This window comes from Erpetoichthys calabaricus, chromosome 2 (genome assembly GCF_900747795.2).
Source record: "Erpetoichthys calabaricus chromosome 2, fErpCal1.3, whole genome shotgun sequence".
Taxonomy (NCBI): Eukaryota; Metazoa; Chordata; class Cladistia; order Polypteriformes; family Polypteridae; genus Erpetoichthys; species Erpetoichthys calabaricus.
This window is the reverse complement of record NC_041395.2, coordinates 288,995,319-289,015,123: the sequence shown is the minus strand read 5'-3', so window position 1 is coordinate 289,015,123 and position 19,805 is coordinate 288,995,319. Positions and strand designations below refer to the sequence as shown.

The 19,805-nt window shown below is 41.2% G+C and overlaps 1 protein-coding gene across 6 annotated transcripts in view; it reads left to right on the top strand.

Moving 5' to 3' along the window:
- ldb1a (LIM domain binding 1a) overlaps positions 1 to 19,805 on the top strand; it is a 176,911-nt gene that overhangs the window by 105,000 nt on the left and 52,106 nt on the right. For all 6 annotated transcript variants that reach the window (XM_028795725.2, XM_028795724.2, XM_028795722.2 and 3 more), the window contains exon 3: positions 5,538 to 5,582. In XM_028795725.2, coding sequence (XP_028651558.1) covers positions 5,538 to 5,582 — 45 coding nt within the window. The remainder of the gene's footprint in view (positions 1 to 5,537; positions 5,583 to 19,805) is intronic.

Here is a 19,805-nt window from a genome sequence, read left to right as displayed (position 1 = left end):
TCTCAACACCATCGAGTGTGTCTGGGATTACATGAAGCCTACATCCACAGAAGATCTGTGGTTAGTTCTCCAAGTTGTTTGGAACAACCTACCAGCCAAGTTCCTTCAAAAACTGTGTGCAAGTGAACCTAGAAGAATTGATGCTGTTTTGAAGGCAAAGGGTGGTCACACCAAATATTGATTTGATTTAGATTTCTCTTTTGTTCATTCACTGCATTTTGTTGATTGATGAAAATAAATGATTAACACTTCCATTTCTGAAAGCATTCTTTGTTTACAGCATTTTTTCACACCTGCCTAAAACTTTTGCACAGTACTGTACTTTACGTAAATCTGGAAGAATCCACCAGGTGACGGTACAAGATATCATCACGATGAGAACAGGTTCGGCTTCTCTGTGTTGTGAATTGCCTGGAACACCCATTAAATTCCGATGACACCTTACCGCAGTATCTTTGAAAAGGATGTTTAATGATTAAATCCATCAATCCAGGGATGTGTACATTCTTGCAAGCATTGGGCACGAGGCAGAAACAATCCCTAGATGGGGCATCAACTCATCGCTGGGTGAATACAAGCACTCACATATACTGGCATCATTTTAGTGTCACCAGATTTGCATATCTTTGGAAGGAAACTGGAGCACACTGTGGAAACACAGCAGGAAAACATGTAAACTCCAGGCAGGGAATACCAGCGATGTGACTCCCTGCGAGACAGCAGTGCTGTCACAGCTCCGCCACCATGTCACCCCCATGTGTGTAATTATGAACAGTATTTAAACTAAATTAATGATTTACCTGTAAAATGTAACATACATACTTTAATGCATTTCATCATGAACGTGATATCAAGTATAAGTCTAAGGATTCTAAATGTGCAGAGAGTTGGAATATCATACGTTTAATGTGTTCTGTGTGGTGATCTATTGCTGTTTGCCACTGCTGTCGGGTCAGAAGGAAGCCCCAGGAAAAAAAAGACGGCACAGAAGATGGTATGTGAGACTTTTAAAATATATCGTGTCATTACAATTTGGAATAAGCAACGCTTGAATATACTGTAAAAGCACCACGAATGCATTTGTATGTCAGCATTTTGCTTCACCACATTGAACCATTCATCAAACATCAAAGCGAGCTCATCAATCCTACTAGGATCTGCATAGAGGCTTTCTGTCACATGTAGATTAAACAGAGACTCTGATGTCACGTTCTGACTTTTATCACACTGCGCCCCCCAACTTTTTTCTAGTAATACAACTCGCGCACGTGTTGCTTTGATTTCTGAGGACCTGATCAGAGGACGTGTCAAATGAACGCTAGGAACGCGTGGCAGCCATGATGCGTGCGTGTACGCGTTCTGAGCATGAAGTATAAATGAGCCCTTAGGCAGCACATTATTAGTTGTCACAAAAAAGGTGAGTACAGCTGTACTGGAAGGTTGAAATTAAGTCGCTAAATGTGTCATTCCCCATGATTTTCAGTTATTTTGATTGATATGGTCCAACACAACAAGATCAGCAGATGCATTTGGCAAGTCATGCAATGTTGCATGGGCTTAACCTGATGTGTGTATGTATAGGTGTGTGTATATATACAGTATGTGTGTGTATGTGTATATATATATATATATATATATATATATATATATATATATATATATAATATACACATACATACATACACAGGTACATGCTGAATGTATTATGAGTACTTAAAGCATGCATTGATGCTTATGTAATGAGCCTGAGCACATCTGAAAAGTTAGTTCCATATGTATTTTGTGATTATAGGCTAATTTTAAATGTATTTATTAAGCATAGAAATGTAGGTTCCAAATATTAAGCTTGAATTGACATAGCTAAATGATTTTCATCCATTTTTATGGTGTATTTTTTATTCTACTATCACTCATGTTTATTGTTACTTATGTGATGTGTGAATACTTTTAGTTAGTGCTTAAAAAAGAAAGTGTACTAGTAAATGTTTTTCAAGACCTTGTCCCCCACCCGTTTTGAAGTGTCTTTCCAGTCCTTACTCTTTTTAAAAACATGTTCATCATGGTGACTACAACATTTAAAAATATAAAATGAAGTCCTTTCATTTATTTATTAATCTATTTATTTATTTATCAATCCTTACAAAATCCACCTCGATTTACACCAAGCTGAGCTTACTCAGTAAATGTTGTGTTTTGTTTCGTGCATTTCTGATACATATTGAATTGGCTTTGTTTTGAGTTCAGTTCAGGTCAGTTCATGGCTGTCCAGCGATTCAACGACAACACTGTCCATCCATTTGTCCAACTCTGTTATTCCCCCTCCTGTGTATACACTGGAGGGAGAGCAAGCCAGTTCACGAAGGGCAGACCCAGGGGCACAAATGGCAAGGTAATAGACTCCCAGGCACAGTGGGTTGGTTTCGATGGTGATGTCTTGCCATTGTCTTCTTCTTTTGTTGATATATCCATAATTGTTCAAAGTGATGGACTCCTTCATTTATTCTCTGTCTCCAAAGTGTATGGTCCCCAGCAAGTGTCTCAAACTGCATACGTGGAATGGACTAGGCCTTGAGGGAATGCTTCAAGTAGTCCTTCCAGCATTTCTTTGGGTCCACCTTGAGGTCAGAGAATTCACCATACTGGACCATCTGGAGAAGCCAAGACTCATCCATGTGGATAATGTGCCTAGTTCAGCAGAGGACATGGCTGAGCAGCATGGCCTCAATGCTAGTTGATGAGCAGTGTGCCAGAATTTTAGTGTGTGGAACCGGACTCTCATCCATAAAGGAGTGTTGATGTACATACCGCATGATATACCACAACCTTGGTTGCCAGAAGACACATTTCTGTAGGTGGACGAATGCAAAGGAAGCTAGTCAGAGGCGGTTCGCTACCTCCTCAGTCACAGAGGTATCAATAGGAACTGTGCTTCTGAAGTAGGGGAAGGATTGTGAGTTCCAAGGTGTCTTGCTGCCAATCTTGATGTCCACTGGAGGAGCTGTGTGATAAAGGCTGTCTAAAGGGTCAGTGTCTTGGAGGTGCCAATTTCCTGGTTCATCCACTAATAGGACTCAACGGTCCTCAGAAGGCTTTCCAGGTGAAGAGCTACAACAGCAGCTGGGCATACTGGAGCTCAGAGATGATGATTGAGGAGGTTTTCATGTGGGCTGACAATCTTCGGAGGTTGAGCATACTGCCATTCAGTCGGTACCGGAATCCACACTCCATCAGTGGTGTTCAATGCAGTTCTGAAGAGAAGAGTGATGGCAACAAGATAAATATTCAAAAGCACCGGAGCCAGGACACAACCTTGCTCAACACCAACAGTGATTTCAGAGGGAGTAGATGTTTCCCTGCCAATAAGGACCTTCACTCATTCCGTCATGGAAGAGACGGAGCATAGTGAGGAATTTTGAGGAACATCCAAATTTACGGAGTACTTCCCAAAGAATTTCACATTTGACGGTGTTGCATGCTTTCCACAGATCAAAGATGGCAAAGCTGTTGTCTTGTTGTTGTTCCTGAGGCTTCTCTAGGAGTTGGCAGATGATGAAGATCATGTCAGTTGTGCTTCATTTGGGATGAAAGCCAGCTTGCGACTCTGGAAGTACTCTGTCTGCAACGTGACAAAATACCCAGAGAAATACGACAAGGCCAGCAAGGACTTTGCCAGCATCATGCAGCAGTGAAATACCACAGCTTTTGCCATAGTTAAGCGGCCTCCCTTCTTATAGATGCTGACAATGATGGCATGTTTCCATTAGTCTGGAATTTTGCCAAGTGTCTAACACGGTGTGGAGAAATTGGCTCACTTGACATGATGATTAAGTCCCCCATATTTATAATGTAGCATTGTAGCTCTGAAGCTACAAGAGCTGTTCTCTGAGGGGTTGGTTGGTTAGTCGTGGTCAAATCCATGAGTGTGTGGACATTCCAAGAAGCTAGGATGAAAGATTTTGAAGTTTTTCAACTACATGTTGAGGGATGACTCACCAGGTGCGGTTTTGTTGCTGAGTGGAGATGGGAGAAATTTTGTTTAGGACACCATTTATTGTCGTTTGCCCCAGTAAGGGGTAGGCAGTGCTATCCTTGAAAAAAGGTTGCCTAGTCACACTGGCAGGACACAGATGAGGCACTTATCCTGAGTATGCCTCTACATAGCCATCACACCAAAGGTTTTGATTAAAGAAAATGTGCTTTCTGCTTTTCTGAAGCATGCTTGTGACAATAAAACGTACCTGGAAGTAATACATTTTATCACAGATTCCTGGTACTATTTTTCTAGAAGTACGAACACATTTCTGGTTAGTCACCTGCTGACAGTGGCTGTTGTGAGTGGAGTTTTACTTTTTTTCAAAGGTGCACCACCAGTTGTTGTAGCTTCAGACTGTGTATTAACTTACTTTTGTCTCTGCAGTTCTCTTTCTCTTAATGTTCTTCCATGATTTACAACATTTTTTGCTTTGCACAAAAGTGTGCAGAGTGTCAGGTATAGCGACAAAGGTGTCTGTATTCTATGACAAAGTATCTACTGATAATTTTTACATTTTAGATGTAAAGGAGCAGAGTACGTTTTGGGTGGTGAAAACCTAAAGGTAAATGGTATAAGTGACAATAAAACTGATGATCATCTTATCTTAATCTCCCATCTTTAAGTTATTTCATCTTATTTTTAAGTCAAAAAAAAAAGTTTCTGTACTAAATACCACAGGACAATATACACTCACCAGCCACTTTATAAGGTACACCTGTTCAACTGCTCGTTAATGTAAATATCTAAGCCAGTCCCATGGCAGCAACTCAGTACATTTAGGCATGTAGACATTGTCGAGATGGCCTGCAGAAGTTCAAACTGAGCATCAGAATAGAGAAGAAAGGTGTTTTAAGTGACTTTTAATATGGCATGGTTGTTGGTGCCAGACAAACTGGTCTTGAGTATTTCAGAAACTGCTGATCTACAGGGATTTTCATGCACAACCATCTCTAGGGTTTACAGGGAATGGTCAGAAAAAGGGAAAATATCCAGTAACAATAGAAGATTGGAAAAACATTGCCCTAGTATTGTTGCTAACCATGTCCATCTCTTTATGACTGCTGTATGTCCATCTTCTGATGGCTTCTTCCAGTAGGATAACGTGCCATTTAACAAAGTTCAAATCATCTCATGGTTTCTTGAACGTGACAGTGAGTACACTGTACTCAAATGACCTTCACACTCACCAGATCTTAATCTCACTCCAATCCAAATGCCACGAAGAAGGCAAAAGGGTTCTAACCCGGCACTAGCAAGGTGTACCTAATAAAGTGACCGGTGAGTGTAAGTGCATGGAGTTCATTAAGCTTTGTTAATATCAGGCATGTTTGACAAGGCTAACTATTTTATTTATTTTTACCAACATTTGGTCTGTTTATCTTGTTTGTTTATTGTGTTACTGCTGATGTTTATAAAATATTTAAAGTTAAAATGAGATTTTTCCTAACTCCTTTTCTATAAATATAATATAATATAAAATGTGTTTTTTTTCTCTCTTTTCCAGTCCTACACCTATGTACCCTCCAACGTATCTGGAGCCTGGGATAGGGTAAGGATTTTTTTCCTGTATTTAGCCCATATTGGCCCAAATATCATACATTACAAAATTTTTATGATATACTCACTTTTTCCATACAGGCAGTCCCCAAGTTACGTACGCAATAGGGACTGTAGGTTTGTTCTTAAGTTGAATTTGTATGTAAGTCGGAACAGGTACATTATTTTAATAAATGCTATTGTTGTCCGACAGTAACCAAGTGCTCTGCCAATGAATGATGGAGTTTCACCTTTCTCTGACCTTTTTATTATTTCTACTTTATTTTCCATGGTGATATTTTTTCTCTTCTTTACTGTATCACCAGCACTTGCATCAGATTTGTGTTTCAGAGGCATTGTTGAAGGGTGAAGACAAAAGGTTAAGCTGAGCTCTTCTGTACAGCACTGGACACTGTTATCACAGCAGGAAGGCACCCCTTGTCAGCACGTCTGGTGTATTGAATGAGAGACAACTTCCTGCTATGTACGTAACAGTACAAGCAGGATTGCTATTGAGAATGAATGGGGGCAACGAGTGGCGGTTCACCACCCGCCCATCTCACGGTCACCTCCACTTGCATACAGTATGCTGCATGCAGCGTCAGCCTACCAAGAGCGAACAGGGTGAGGCTAAAGGCGGGTAATGAATCGCCCACCACCGCCCCCATTCAACAGGTAGCCACCCGAGACACATTACAATACTGCTCTTCGCCGCCCTATTCACCCTCAATGGCCTTGGTTCAGCCACACCTGGGTCACCACTTGCAGCATCACCAGCCACCCACCGAGAACAAACAGGGCAGCCATTCGAATGACACTGCAAGGCTGTGTGGTGGGCGAGCAATGAAATGCCCCCCTCTGCCCCATCCAGCCTCTGTCCAGTCAGGAGCAGTAGCTGCGGCGGCATCTTCTCTCATCATGCTAAGAATCGTAGTTCGCTTGCAGGAATGATATATTTGCGCTAATCCGAGACATAGCCTGCAGGCCGAGGGGAGGGGGAAGCGTGACATCAGGAGAGCGGAGCTAGGCAGGGCCCTCCTTACCCATGTGCCAGGCTCCGTTCGAGTCGCTGGTAGGTGAGCAAGTGATCACAGATCCAATTGAGGATGACCCTAACAAGGACCTTACTTTGCATTGAGAGCAGTGTTATCCCCTGTAGTTGCCGCAATCCAGGTGATCACCCTTCCCTTTCCAGATAGGAATGGTACGTCCAGTTTACCAGGCAGTTGGGATGATACCCGTCTCCCAAATTGAAGCAAAGATTGCTTGCAATGCCAGAAGGACATCCTCACCACCAACCTGGACAAGTTCATCCCGGATACCACAGATCCTTTGAGCTTTCCCTCCCCTCCGCTGTTTCACCACCTGTGAAATCTCGGTGAGATTGGGTGTTTCACAGCTAAATCAAGGATCAGCCTCAAGAACCTTGGACCCAGTGGATCAGATTTAAACAGCTGCTCAAAGTAGCCAGCCTAGTGGGTCACAATTGCACTGTAGATCCTGCAATTCTGTAGGAACCTCCATTGTCTGCCCAAGAGGATGTGATTGATCTCCTTCACCACACCACCAGTACTGGAGTACCAAGTCCAACGATGTGGCTTAGGGTGCTGGAACCAGGATCCAGCAATCTGCAGCCCCTGACCTTTTGCAAAGTTAAGAAACATGGAGACACTTTCACCACGATTGTCAGACCCACAGGGGCCAGCACAATCCTCATAGCCGTCCCTCGCTATATCGCGCTTCGCCTTTCGCGGCTTCACTCCATCGCGGATTTTATATGTAAGCATATTTAAATATATATCGCGGATTTTTCACTGGTTCGCGGATTTCTGCGGACAGTGGGTCTTTTAATTTCTGGTACATGCTTCCTCAGTTGGTTTGCCCAGTTGATTTCATACAAGGGACGCTATTGGCAGATGGCTGAGAAGCTAGATTGCTTACTTTTCTCTCACTGTTGTGCTGACTTTCTCTGATCCTGACGTATGGGGATTGAGCAGGGGGGCTGTTCGCACACTTAGACGATACGGACGCTCGTCTAAAAATGCTGAAAGATTATCTTCACGTTGCAATCTTTTGTGCAGCTGCTTCCTGAAACGACATGCTGCACGGTGCTTCGCATACTTAAAAGCTCGAAGGGCACGTATTGATTTTTGACTGAAAAACAAACTCTGTCTCTCTCTATCTGTCTCTCTCTCTCTCTCTCCCTGCTCCTGACGGAGGGGGTGTGAGCTGCCGCCTTCAACAGCTTTGTGCCGCGGTGCTTCGCATACTTAAAAGCCAAACGGCCCTATTGATTTGTTTGCTAGAGATTGTTTTCTCTATCTATGTGACATTCTGTGCTCCTGACACGCACTCCTTTGAAGAGGAAGATATGTTTGCATTCTTTTAATTGTGAGACAGAACTGTCATCTCTGTCTTGTCATGGAGCACAGTTTAAACTTTTGAAAAAGAGACAAATGTTTGTTTGCAGTGTTTGAATAACGTTCCTGTCTCTCTACAACCTCCTGTGTTTCTGCGCAAATCTGTGACCCAAGCATGACAATATAAAAATAACCATATAAACATATGGTTTCTACTTCGCGGATTTTCTTATTTCGCGGGTGGCTCTGGAACGCAACCCCCGCGATGGAGGAGGGATTACTGTCCTCTCCTACATAAATCTGGCAAATCCCAGGTCTGCGTATCTCGGAGAGTGTTGCCACTGACATGCTGAGTTTATGAAGCTCCTCTGATAGTAGAAGATAATGAGCATCATGCCAGAAAGACGAGACATTCAACACACCTGCTCGGATGGGCCGCCTTTAATTGGGACCTGGGTGGTGCTGTGCTGTGGGCAACGGCTCAGCACCACACCAGCTCCAATCCCAAACAGGCCTGACCCCATTGGCTATCCAGCAGTTTCGACTCTTCCGGATATGAGACTCGCCAGCGCTTTCCCCCATCCCCTTCATAATGCAGTTTTTACAACAGCTGGAGTGCCATTCCTGACACCAGCCCGAAAGTTAGAGAACCACTTGCAGGACTAGATGCATTTTAACGTCAAACTCAGAACAAGAATGATATGGAGAAGGTGTATTAGAAATATTTTAAGCGGCCATACATGCAGCCTGAGCTGTTTTGACAGTTTTAGCAGTGGTTAATAAGATTGATTAACACAGATAGACATTGTTATTAAGTGACTTGATGACACAAAAGTTAGTGGTTCTGGCTCACATCTCTAGAGTCTCAAGTTTGAATCGAAGCCTAGGTTTACTGTGTTAGTGTAGTTTGCTCTGTGTTCTTTTCACTGAATATTTTAGTTTTCTTATACATCCCAAAGTTCTGCATTTGGCATAGTGTGAATTTGTGAATTTAGGTGGGTGTGTGCATTAAACTGCTGTATTCTGCCTGTGAAGATCGCTTTGGAAACTCTTGTATGCCAATGATTTTGTGTTGATGGCAAAAGTGAAGCTGATTTGTAGGAGAAGATACTTAAATGGGAAGACAGTTTGGAAGTGATAGGTCTCAAGGTAAATGTAGAATAGACTAAGGGTAATGGTTATATGTGTAAAAGCAGGTAATGTGGAAGTAGTGGGTGAGTACAAGGCTGTGCAGCTTGTGCGGTAGAGATGTTAGGAGAAACTCAACTTAATGCATGGAGAAATGGGTGTGTAAAAGATGTACTGATGTAAGAGGTAGTCTGCTGGCAGCAAAAGTGACTTCTGTTTGTACTAAGCGTGTGACAGAGGTGCAGAATACTATAGTAAATGTAAATTTAGGTATCAGCTAGGGGTGGGCGGTATGACCAAAATTCTATATCACGGTATTTTTCTAAATTTTCCCGGTTTCACGGTATTCGACGGTATTTTTTTCCCCCATGCATGAGTGGATGTTAACCACATTTTCCACTGCAATTACTGGCTAAGAATAACTTATTCCACTGTCAAGAGTATTGTACATTGTAGAAAAAAAAAATTTTAATGTGCACACAAGTATTAATACAGTTTTGCATTGCCCCATAAAGTGATAGTTTTCAAGGGGGTGGCACTAATGGAGAAGGTATCACATTGCATGACAGATGCAGTCAAAATATAGAAACTTTTTATTGAACAAATTTTGCAAAAACAAACTATAATTTTGACAACATATTTTCAACCATACAAAGAGGCATTTAGACTTAGTAAAATATCCAAAAGTGCTTATCAAAAATTGTATTGCACCGAATATGTCTTAGAAAAGGAATAAATAGTAAATATTTTTTGTAAACCAACTACACTTTCTGTTAATGTTAACAATCTCTGTCCACTGACACGTTAAAGTGACTTTTTAAACAACTTTATCATCATTAAACTGAATAATATTTAAACTAATAAATGATAACAATAAAATAAATAATAGTATTATTACTGATAGTTGCACTATTACTTCAAGACTTCAAGCCCAGGTGCATTACACAGTATTCACTAAAATAAAATAAAACAAGTGCAACTTGGTGATGACATCTTTACCAACTGAACCATCATTTAGGCAAACTGCATTAATATGGACCTTGCTTCAAGCTAAGCTATACTGGGAAGAAAAAAACAAACTATATGTCGAGAACAAAGTCAACATTTCCACTTTATTCTCGCCATTTATGTCGAGATTAAAGTTGACATTTCCACTTTATTCTCGCCGTTTATGTTGAGATTAAAGTCGACATTTCCACTTTATTCTCATAGTTTACTTCATAATTAAAGTAGAATGTCGTAAACTAAACTTCTTCCTAAAATCAATGTTTAATCAATTACTTAATTTACCCCGTCATAAATTAATGCAGCACATTAAATGCTTTGTGTTACGTTACCCGACCCAGTGGTTAATCACTACGCTTCTTAAACTGACTTTCTCCGCACTAAGAGAAGACAGCGATCACCATACAGAATCCATTCACTTCATGATATTCCTGCTTTTTGAAAATTTAGAATGCTAAGATAAATACTTGATATCATTTTCATGATGAAATGCATTAAAGCAGGTATTACACATGCACGGTAGTGAGGCGGTAGTGCTGCTCCCTCGCCGTAAGGGGTCCCCAGGTGTATGTTCAGTGTAGAGAACTTTATGGCAGGTGTGACGAGGCTCCAAAAAACTGGATGTATGAATAGCTATTGCACAGGTTTAACTTAAATATTGTGTAAATGTTGGGTTTGTGATCTGCTAGTTGGAGACACGAACACAGAATTCAATGCATGTTCTTCTGAGTTGGTTATCTTTATTGCATGCATGCTGTCTCTATCTGACGTACCAAAACCCCAGTTCCTATCCTTCCTTTTTCTTTCACCATATAACCAATCACCACACGATAAACGTCTTTGTGAAATTAAAACTAGTCATAAACTTAGCCCACGGAGTGTTCAGAACTTTAAAAATATCTTTGTTATACATGTTTAATTATGCCATCCATTCAGAGTTGCGCCCATCTCTGAACGAGTTGCCAGCACATCGCAGGATGAATACAAGCAAAACATACACTAGCAGGGTCAATATAGCACAACAAAACCCCACATCCTACATGACTTTGAAAGGAAACTGAAGCACGCTGAGTAAACCCACCAGAAAAACATGGAAATGCAAGGCAGGCACGCCTCCGTGCCCCCATATGATTAATGCATGCTTTAATGCATTCCACCATGAAAATTATATTAAGTATTTATCTTAGCATTCTAAATGTTCAGAGAGCAGGAAGATCATGAAGTGAATGTATTCTATGCGGCGATTGCTGCCGGCGCATCCTCTTAGTGCAAGAAGAAGTCAGTTTAAGACTCACTTAACACAAAGCATTTAATGTGCTATATAACTTATGACGGGGTTTGAGAAAATCTAGTAAATTAAATATTCATTTTACGATGAAGTTTAGTTTACGATGTTCTACTTTAATGACAAATTACGAGAATAAAGTCAACATGTCGACTTTAATCTTGACATAAACGGCGAGAATAAAGTAGAAATGTCGAGAATAAAGTCAACATGTCGACTTTATTCTCGTCATAAGCGTCAAGATTAAAGTGGAAATGTCGAGGATAAAGTCAACATGTCGTCACACTATTACACAGTACGCAGGTACATTACACATTGAAAACAAATAAAACAAGTACAACTTGGCTTGCAGTATTATCCGGTAGTATAGAAACAGTATTTACACATCTGACCATTTAAAACTAAAGTATCTCTAGGCGACGGACGTGACTCCTTTTTTCGGCAAAAGTTCTTCTGTTCATCATGTTCAACTTTATCGTCGGCTTCAGTTTCGGAATGTTCTCTGTCCATTTTCATCATGCAATACCTATGCTACCGCTACCTATTTGGTGGTGTAGCAGTGAAAAAGAGCCCTAGTGCAACAAATCTGTGTTTAGCGGTGTAGCAGTGAAAAAGGTCCCCACTTGAACAGTTTCCCGCTGCACCATGTTCTGAACGTCGTTTAGGCAATTTAAACCGGTGTTGCGGTATAAGAAAAATCCATATCATAAAAAAAAATAAAAAACGGTTTTCGGTATGAACCGGTATACCGCTCAGCACTAGTATCAGCAATGGAGTTGTTTTGGAGAAAGCATTGAAGTTCTGCTACTTAGGTAACATGTTGAGTGCAGCAGGAGGTGCAAGCAAGTGGACACATCAGGAGGGTTAGGGATGCAAGTAAGAAATTCTGGGATTTGTCCAGCATTTTACCTTCTTAAAGAGTCTCTGGTGTTGAGGGGAAAAGAGAATGAAAACTGCTTGAGTAGTATCTTGCTTTTTGGGAATGTGTCTGAAGAAGATAAAACGTATAGCAAAGCTGGAAAAAATAGGAATGAGAATGATCAAGTGGATGTGTCTGTGCCATGGAGTGAGAGGAATATGTTGTAAAGACTTGATATGCAGGCAATACATGTTGTGTTAAGGAAAAATACACTAAAGTGGCACGTGAAGTGAAAGTTGAGATGATTAGTTGAAAAGGTACTTGAAGATCAAGGTGGAGAGGATGAGTCCCGGAGGGAGCCTGGATGTGGTGTCCGATGGTATGAAACGAATAGATTTTACTTCAAAGAATGCTGAGTACTGCGAAGAATGTAGGAAGATTTGGTAGGAACTGACTATCTGAATAAACCTGCAAAATGGCTGTTAAACTAGGGATAATGATAATTTCCTACATTGCAGTGTGGTCAAAATGTAAATATTCAATAGATTTACACATTTTATAGGAAACCCTAAACCCAATGGCAGTCCATATATGTGTGTTTGCATGTCTCCTCATACAGTGTATGTTAAGATTTGGATACAATAACTAAAAAATAAATCATGTAATCCAAATTAAACTTAGCACAGTTGTTAGCATTCCAGAATGATAGAAGCATACTAATTTTGAGCAATATCACTTTAGAACATCTGTGGATACAATAATTAAAAATGAATCACTGAGACTTGGCAGTTTTGTTTATTGAAAAATATTAGAAACCAATTGATTTTGAACATATGCTTCATTGTCCTTTACTTTAAAGAGATCAGTGATTTTGCATTTTTTGTGTACATTTGTGTGTCAACTTGAGCACAGTTGGGAATGCAGAATATAAATTATTCAAACAAAATAAAATTCTTAATTTTTACCCCACAATAAAATACTGGCTTAGGATATTTTACTTTTTAAAGTTACAGCTTTTCATGTGAACTGGACAGACTTTTATTTATTTACATAATTGAGCAAGTTTACAAAACATCATTTATTTATAGTCAATCCTTCCAAACAGTTTGCTGTTTTTTTGTTAATTTGATGCTTCTAATGTATTATCATTAAATGATGAGTGTATTGTACGTGTAATATTGTAAACTAGCCAACCCGCATAATTATGTATTGATGGGTGAACACTTCCTGAACGACACAGTTGTCCAAATGGGGTGGGTTTGTGGATACCACTGTGAGTGAATGAAAAGATGGACCTCTGGAGAGAACAACATACAACTGTCCGTGACTGAAAGCTGGTTTTGGCAGATACATGCACATCTTTTTGAAAGTTTGGCCCTGTGCCTTATTAATTGTCATCGCAAAGGCAAATCTAACAGGAAATTTTGTTCGTGTTAAAGTAAAAGGCAAATTATCCGCGACAAACAAACTGTTTTACACGCTGCATACCAACCCACAGCGTAGTATATGCCGCATTATCATGCTGCTTTTTTAATGTTTTTTAAGCAGAGGGAAAAAAATGAACATTTGCAAAATCCGTAACGCTGCTTTCAATAAGTACAATGCACACGCGTTTAATTTGTCGGCCACTTTTTGCCAGCTGTCTTTTCTGGTTTGGGCTGCTTTTGCAGTGTTACCGCTTGTGCATATTAAATCTTAGCGAGGGGCGTGGAAGTGTGGCTGAAACGGTTTCCGGGTGCAGTCGTGCTACGGGCATTTCTCCCCTGTGCAGTGTGCGAGCGAGTGAGGAGAGAGAGAAAGCCGGTACGTTAGAGTGAGCGAGAGCAGGCTCGAAGGCAATGTGTTCCTGTGGTATAGCGGGTCCATAGCTCCCCTTCAAAAGGCCATTTTTAATCAGGCGACTGACAGTAGTGGAGTCAGGCACAGAAAAGGTCAGCTGCTGAGAGAGCGTCTCGACTGTTGCAGGGCCTGCATCGGTGAAGCATTTGAGACGCTAATGAAAAAGAGGCACAGGACTTATTGGTTTTTAAAGACTGCTTCCTTCATTGTGTTTTAAGCTCAGTTTTAAAGGATTGTTTTAAGGACCCCATGGGATACCCCTTGCAAACTGTTTTACACGCTGCATACAGCCATTCACATCCGCGAGAAACATGCCTCTATGAACAGTCAACGTGGCTCAGAGGTGCATGCGGACTCTAGCACAGACACACATAAATGACGGCGTGTTTTCCGAGGCGTCGCGTCCGAGTTGGTGGGCGTGGCTCTGCGAGTTGTCGTCGTATCCAATGGTCTTAGAGTTGGTGGGCGTGGCTGTCTTGCGTGCTTTCCATGGGTGTCTACTTGTCGGCGGCTTAGTGAATTATATATATAGATTGTTGTGCGACTTACTTTTTGAAGTACCTTGAACAGTAGATTATCCATGGCACACTTACAAGTGTGGAAACATTAGAATAATTTTTATAAGAATAGGCCGTTCAGCCCAAGAAGAATCCTATACTCCTGACTTTTCAAAATAACTTTTAGTTACGTTTTCAATGTCCCTAATAACGTTCCTAATGTCCTACTTTTTACCAGACTGCTTGATAATTCATTCTGTGATTCTATGAGTCTCACTGTTTCTATCTGTTTGTGTGTGTTTTTGTTTAAAAGCCTAATTTAAAGTAACAATTTGGATCATAATTTTTAAAACTTCAGTCATATCCCATCTTATTTTCCATTTGCTCAGCTCCTTCAGTCTTACCTCAAAGTGCTGCCTTTTTTTTTTTTTTTTTTTTGCAATTTAGAAACCTAAACTGCACTCAGCATTTAGGTCTCAAGACTTATACTGTACAAATCAATTATAGATAGATAGATATACTTTATTAATCCCAAGGGGAAATTCACATTCTCCAGCAGCAGCATACTGATACAAAAAACAATATTAAATTAAAGGTTGATAATAATGCAGGTAAAAACAGACAATAACTTTGTATAATGTTAACGTTTACCCCCCCCCCCCCCCCCCGGGTGGAATTGAAGAGTTGCATAGTTTGGGGGAGGAACGATCTTCTCAGTCTGTCAGTGGAGCAGGACAGTGACAGCAGTCTGTCGCTGAAGCTGTTCTTCTGTCTGGAGATGACACTGTTTAGTGGATGCAGTGGAATCTCCATAATTGATAGGAGCCAGCTTAGCGCCCGTCGCTCTGCCACAGATGTTAAACTGTCCAGCTCCATGCCAACAATAGAGTCTGCCTTCCTTACCAGTTTGTCCAGGCGTGAGGCGTCTTTCTTCTTAATGCTGCCTCCCCAGCACACCACTACGTAGAAGAGGGCGCTCGCCACAATCGTCTGATAGAACATCTGCAGCATCTTTTTGCAGATGTTGAAGGACACCAGCCTTCTAAGGAAGTATAACCGGCTCTGTCCTTTCTTACACAGAGCATCAGTATTGGCAGTCCAGTTTAATTTATTATCCAGCTGCACTCCCAGGTATTTATAGGTATGCACCATCTGCACACAGTCACTTCTGATGATCACGGGGTCCATGAGGGGTCTGGGCCTCCTAAAATCCACCACCAGCTCCTTGGTTTTGCTGGTGTTCAGGTGTAGGTGGTTTGAGTCGCACCATTTAACAAAGTCATTGATTAGGTCCCTATACTCCTCCTCCTGTCCATTCCTGATGCAGCCCACGATAGCAGTGTCGTCAGCGAACTTTTGCACGTGGCAGGACTCCGAGTTGTATTGGAAGTCTGATGTATATAGGCTGAACAGGACCGGAAAAAGTACAGTCCCCTGTGGCGCTCCTGTGTTGCTGACCACAATGTCAGACATGCAGTTCCCAAGACGCACATACTGAGGTCTGTCTTTAAGACAGTCCACGATCCATGCCACCAGGTATGAATCTACTCCCATCTCTGTTAGCTTGTCCCTAAGGAGCAGAGGTTGGATTGTGTTGAAGGCGCTAGAGAAGTCTAGAAACATAATTCTTACAGCACCACTGCCTCTGTCCAAGTGGGAGAGGGATCGGTGTAGCATATAGATGATGGCATCCTCCGCTCCCACCTTCTCCTGATATGCAAACTGCAGAGGGTCGAGGGCGTGTTGAACCTGTGGCCTCAGGTGGTGAAGCAGCAGCCTCTCCATGGTCTTCATCACATGTGATGTCAGAGCAACAGGCCGGAAGTCATTCAGCTCACTAGGACGTGATACCTTTGGGACTGGGGTGATGCAAGATGTTTTCCAAAGCCTCGGGACTCTCCCCTGTTCCAGGCTCAGGTTGAAGATGCGCTGTAGAGGACCCCCCAGCCCCGATGCACAGACCTTCAGCAGTCATGGCGATACTCCATCTAGACCCGCTGCTTTGCTGGCACGAAGTCTCCTCAGCTCTCTGCTCACCTGCACTGTTGTAATTATGGGTGGGGATGTCTCTCATATGCTGGTATCAGCAGAAGGATGTGTGGAGGGTGCAGTACACTGAGGTGAGAGTGAGAGTGGGTTAGGGTTATATAACCTAACATCCTAATAGCCCTCTTGATTGCTTCTGTACACTATCTGTAGATAATATCAAATCCACTGTGACTCCTTGTTTCAGACCTCCCATTGTGTATTCAAATATAACAGTTTTACTTAGTATATCTACAACCTTACATTTGCTTATAGCACATTGTTTTATCAGACACAAGCCCAATCCATTTAACCTGGTTTAGTATCATCTGCAAACTTAACCAGCATGTTATTTATATTCTTATTGTTATATGTATGTAAGTATGTATGTGTGTGTACTGTGTGTATATATATATATATATATATATATATATATATATATATATATATATATATATATATATATATATATATATATATATATACAGTACACATATATCCACCTGGTGGATTCTTCCAGATTTACGTAAAGTACAGTACTGTGCAAAAGTTTTAGGCAGGTGTGAAAAAATGCTGTAAACAAAGAATGCTTTCAGAAATGGAAGTGTTAATCATTTATTTTCATCAATCAACAAAATGCAGTGAATGAACAAAAGAGAAATCTAAATCAAATCAATATTTGGTGTGACCACCCTTTGCCTTCAAAACAGCATCAATTCTTCTAGGTACACTTGCACACAGTTTTTGAATGAACTCTGCTGGTAGGTTGTTCCAAACATCTTGGAGAACTAACCACAGATCTTCTGTGGATGTAGGCTTCCTCACATCCTTCTGTCTCTTCATGTAATCCCAGACACACTCAATGATGTGTGGGGGCAATACCATCACTTCCAGGACTTCTTGTTCTTCTTTACGCTGAAGATAGTTCTTAATGACTTTGGCTGTATGTTTGAGGTCGTTGTCCTGGTGCAGAATAAATTTGGGGCCAATCATACGCCTCCCTGATGGTATTGCATGATGGATAAGTATCTGCCTGTATTTCTCAGCATTGAGAACACCATTAATCCTGATCAAGTCTCCAACTCCATTTACAGAAATGCAGCCCCAAACGTTCAAGGAACCTCCACCATGCTTCACTGTTGCCTGCAGACACTCATTATTGTACCGCTCTCCAGCCCTTTGACGAACAAACTGCCTTCTGCTACAGCCAAATATTTCAAATTTTGACTCATCAGTCCAGAGCACCTGCTGCCATTTTTCTGCACCCCAGTTCCTATGTTTTCATGCATACTTGAGTCGCTTGGCCTTGTTTCCATGTCAGAGGTATGGCTTTTTGGCTGCAACTCTTCCATGAAGACCACTTCTGGCTAGACTTCTCCGGACAGTAGATGAGTGTACCTGGGTCCCACTGGTTTCTGCCAGTTCTGAGCTGATGGCACTGCTGGACATCTTCTAATTTTGAAGGGTAATAAGCTTGATGCGTCCTTCATTTGCTGCACTAAGTTTCCTTGGCCGACCACTGCGTCTACGATCCTCAACGTTGCCCGTTTCCCGTTTCTTTGTGCTTCTTCAAAAGAGCTTGAACAGCACATCTTGAAACCCCAGTCTGCTTTGAAATCTTTGTCTGGGAGAGACCTTGCTGATGCAGTATAACTAACTTGTGTCTTGTTGTTGTGCTCAATCTTGCCATGACAGGAAACTGTCTTCCACAACCTCACCTTGATAGCAGAGTTAGGCTGTTCCTCACCCAGTTTTAAGCCTCCTACACAGCTGTTTCTGTTTCAGTTAATGACTGTAGTTCAACCTACATGTGACATTGATGATCATTAGCACCTGTTTGGTATAATTGGTTGATCATACACCTGACTATAATCCTACAAAATCCCTGACTTTGTGCAAGTGTACCTATAAGAATTGATGCTGGTTTGAAGGCAAAAGGTAGTAACACCAAGTATTGATTTGATTTAGATTTTTCTTTTGTTCGCTCACTTTGCATTTTGTAAATTGATAACAGTAAACAATCATTATTTATATTTCTGAAAGCATTCTTTGTTTACAGCATTTTTTCACACCTGCCTAAAACTTTTGCACAGTACTGTATATATACTGTATATATATATACAGTAATCCCTCCTCCCTCGCGGGGGTTGCGTTCCAGAGCCACCCGCGAAATAGGAAAATCCGCGAAGTAGAAACCATATGTTTATATGGTTATTTTTATATTGTCATGCTTGGGTCACAGATTTGCGCAGAAACACAGGAGGTTGTAGAGAGACAGGAACGTTATTCAAACACTGCAAACAAACATTTGTCTCTTTTTCAAAAGTTTAAACTGTGCTCCATGACAAGACAGAGATGACAGTTCTGTCTCACAATTAAAAGAATGCAAACATATCTTCCTTTTCAAAGGAGTGCAAAGCAAGCAGTCAAAAAAAAATCAATAGGGCTTTTTTGCTTTTAAGTATGCGAAGCACCGCCGGTACAAAGCTGTTGAAGGCGGCAGCTCACACCCCCTCTGTCAGGAGCAGGAAGAGAGAGAGAGAGCCACAGAAAAACAAAGTCAAAAATCAATACGTGCCCTTTGAGCTTTTAAGTATGCGTAGCACCGTGCAGCATGTCCTTCAGGAAGCAGCTGCACACAGCCCCTCTGCTCACACCCCCCTACGTCAGCGCAAGAGAGAGAGAGAGAGAGAAAGTAAGTTGGGTAGCTTCTCAGCCATCTGCCAATAGCGTCCCTTGTATGAAATCAACTGGGCAAACCAACTGAGGAAGCATGTACCAGAAATTAAAAGACCCATTGTCCGCAGAAACCCGTGAAGCAGCGAAAAATCCGCGATATATATTTAAATATGCTTACATATAAAATCCGCGATGGAGTGAAGCCGCGAAAGGCGAAGCACGATATAGCGAGGGATCACTGTATATATATATATATTATATATATATATATATATATATATATATATATATATATATATATATATATATATATATATATACACACACACAGTACATGCTGTGTCTATGTATATTAATAATGTTCAGCTGTACCAGCACTGTTCCCTGAGGCACCCCACTGTTAACACCAATTAATTCTACAAAAATTTCTCTCACCCTAACCTTTGTCCCAGTGTTTAGATCACAGTGTGCAGGTGGCTGGAAAATTGGTTTCAGTAAAATTTTCTTTTAAGTTTGATCACTAACTTGTCATGTGGGATATTTTCAAAAGCTTTCTGAA